Source organism: Cryptosporidium hominis, assembly GCF_000006425.1.
Source record: "Cryptosporidium hominis TU502 chromosome 8 CHRO018185, whole genome shotgun sequence".
Lineage (NCBI taxonomy): Eukaryota > Apicomplexa > Conoidasida > Eucoccidiorida > Cryptosporidiidae > Cryptosporidium > Cryptosporidium hominis.
Window position 1 is genome coordinate 1 of NW_666565.1, and position 1,497 is coordinate 1,497.

General features: G+C 24.7%; 1 protein-coding gene across 1 annotated transcript; it reads right to left on the bottom strand.

Moving 5' to 3' along the window:
• Window positions 1-534: 534 nt before the first annotated feature.
• Window positions 535-1,185, bottom strand: Chro.80559 (protein; tRNA synthetase class II). Its single annotated transcript, XM_659919.1, has 1 exon — window positions 535-1,185. One exon carries the CDS (start codon window positions 1,183-1,185, stop codon window positions 535-537), a length of 651 nt encoding a protein of 216 aa, XP_665011.1.
• Window positions 1,186-1,497: the final 312 nt, after the last annotated feature.

Consider the following 1,497-nt stretch of genomic DNA (forward strand, 5'->3'; position numbering starts at 1 on the left):
TTTAATATACTTTCCCTCTAAAGGCTAATAAATATCTTAAAATTATTTCCCGCCTAAACATTACAATTTTTGCCGATACTTGTAAAATTGCATATTTGCAAGTTTTANTAACATTTTTATTAGAAAAAAAGATATTTTACTGGAGTTTTAGGTTTTATGTTTTTAGGATTTCTAGAATTCTAAAATCAATATTAAAGTGTTAAGAATTTGATAGAATTTATTAATGTAAGGAATATATATTTAAAAAGAGAATAATATAGTTGAAATAAAGATAGAGAAAAAAAAGAAATATAGAAAAGATAGTAAAGTTATAATTAGTAGTATATAGAATTCAATTATTAGTTAGGGATTGCTTTCTTTTAGTTCTTACTCTTTTTTTTTTCTCAGAATCTGTAAGCTCAGAAGATTTCTTGGTATTATTTTGTTTCTTTTTCTTTTTCAAACAAGAAAGAGGATTTGGATTTTTCTTTTTCTTTTTCTTAGTTCTGAAATTAAAAGGTGAAATATTTATGAAAAATGATAAAGAATTAAAACTTACTTTGATTCTTGGCTCCCATTATTATCAAGATTATTATTATCTTGAATTAAGCTCTTTAATGATGGAATTAAAGAGTATTCCCACTTTTGAGGCCCCATTCTGTATTCTTCAGATGCAAACTTGTGATTATAAGATGCAGTAGATGGTTGTTCCAATATAGGAACTTGATTATTTAAATAAATCAAAGGAACTCCAGGAACTTTATGAAGTTTCTTTCTTAAAAGAGGATCTTGAGAAGCAACAATGAATTTTTTAGAGTTATTATCTTTTGAAATAACATCTAAAATGCATCTAAAAGAATCAAATGTACGTTGAATATTTTGATTTTCTGCATTATTAACTTCAGAAGTGGTATCTTTTTCAGTTTGATCTTCTTGATCAGAAGAAATATCCTGACTGTTTGTTGTAAGAGAAATTTTATGTTCAATATTAGAGATATTTTCATTACAGTAAGTATGACCACATTTATGCCTGAAGTATCCTCTAGCTATTAGTTTTGCACCAGAAAAATCTGCTTTTTTGCTTTCCAAATTATTAAGCATTTCAATCTCTTTGTATATGCAATCAGTTATAATGGGAGTAGTTTTCCCATTCAAAATCTTTGGAAATTGTTCTTTTATATGTATTTTATTTTTAAGAGCTGCCATAATAAAAGTACCATCAACTAGAAAATAGATTCAAATTATTAGGAAAAATAATAACTCATCTTTGGAAGAAAAAAAAAGTAGAATTTATTAGAAGTATTAATTTTATTAGAGGCAAATGTTAGTAAATAAATAATATTATTGTATAACTCTTTTATTCAATAATTATGATTTACCTCTATCTAATAATTTTGCTCTTCTAGAGTTTAATATTTTTAACTTTTCTTATTTTTTTCTATTCTTCCAAAGTTGTTTTAAACTTACTTAAAAGTCTATATGGCTCCTCAAAGCCATAGTTTATTTTATAATACTTTA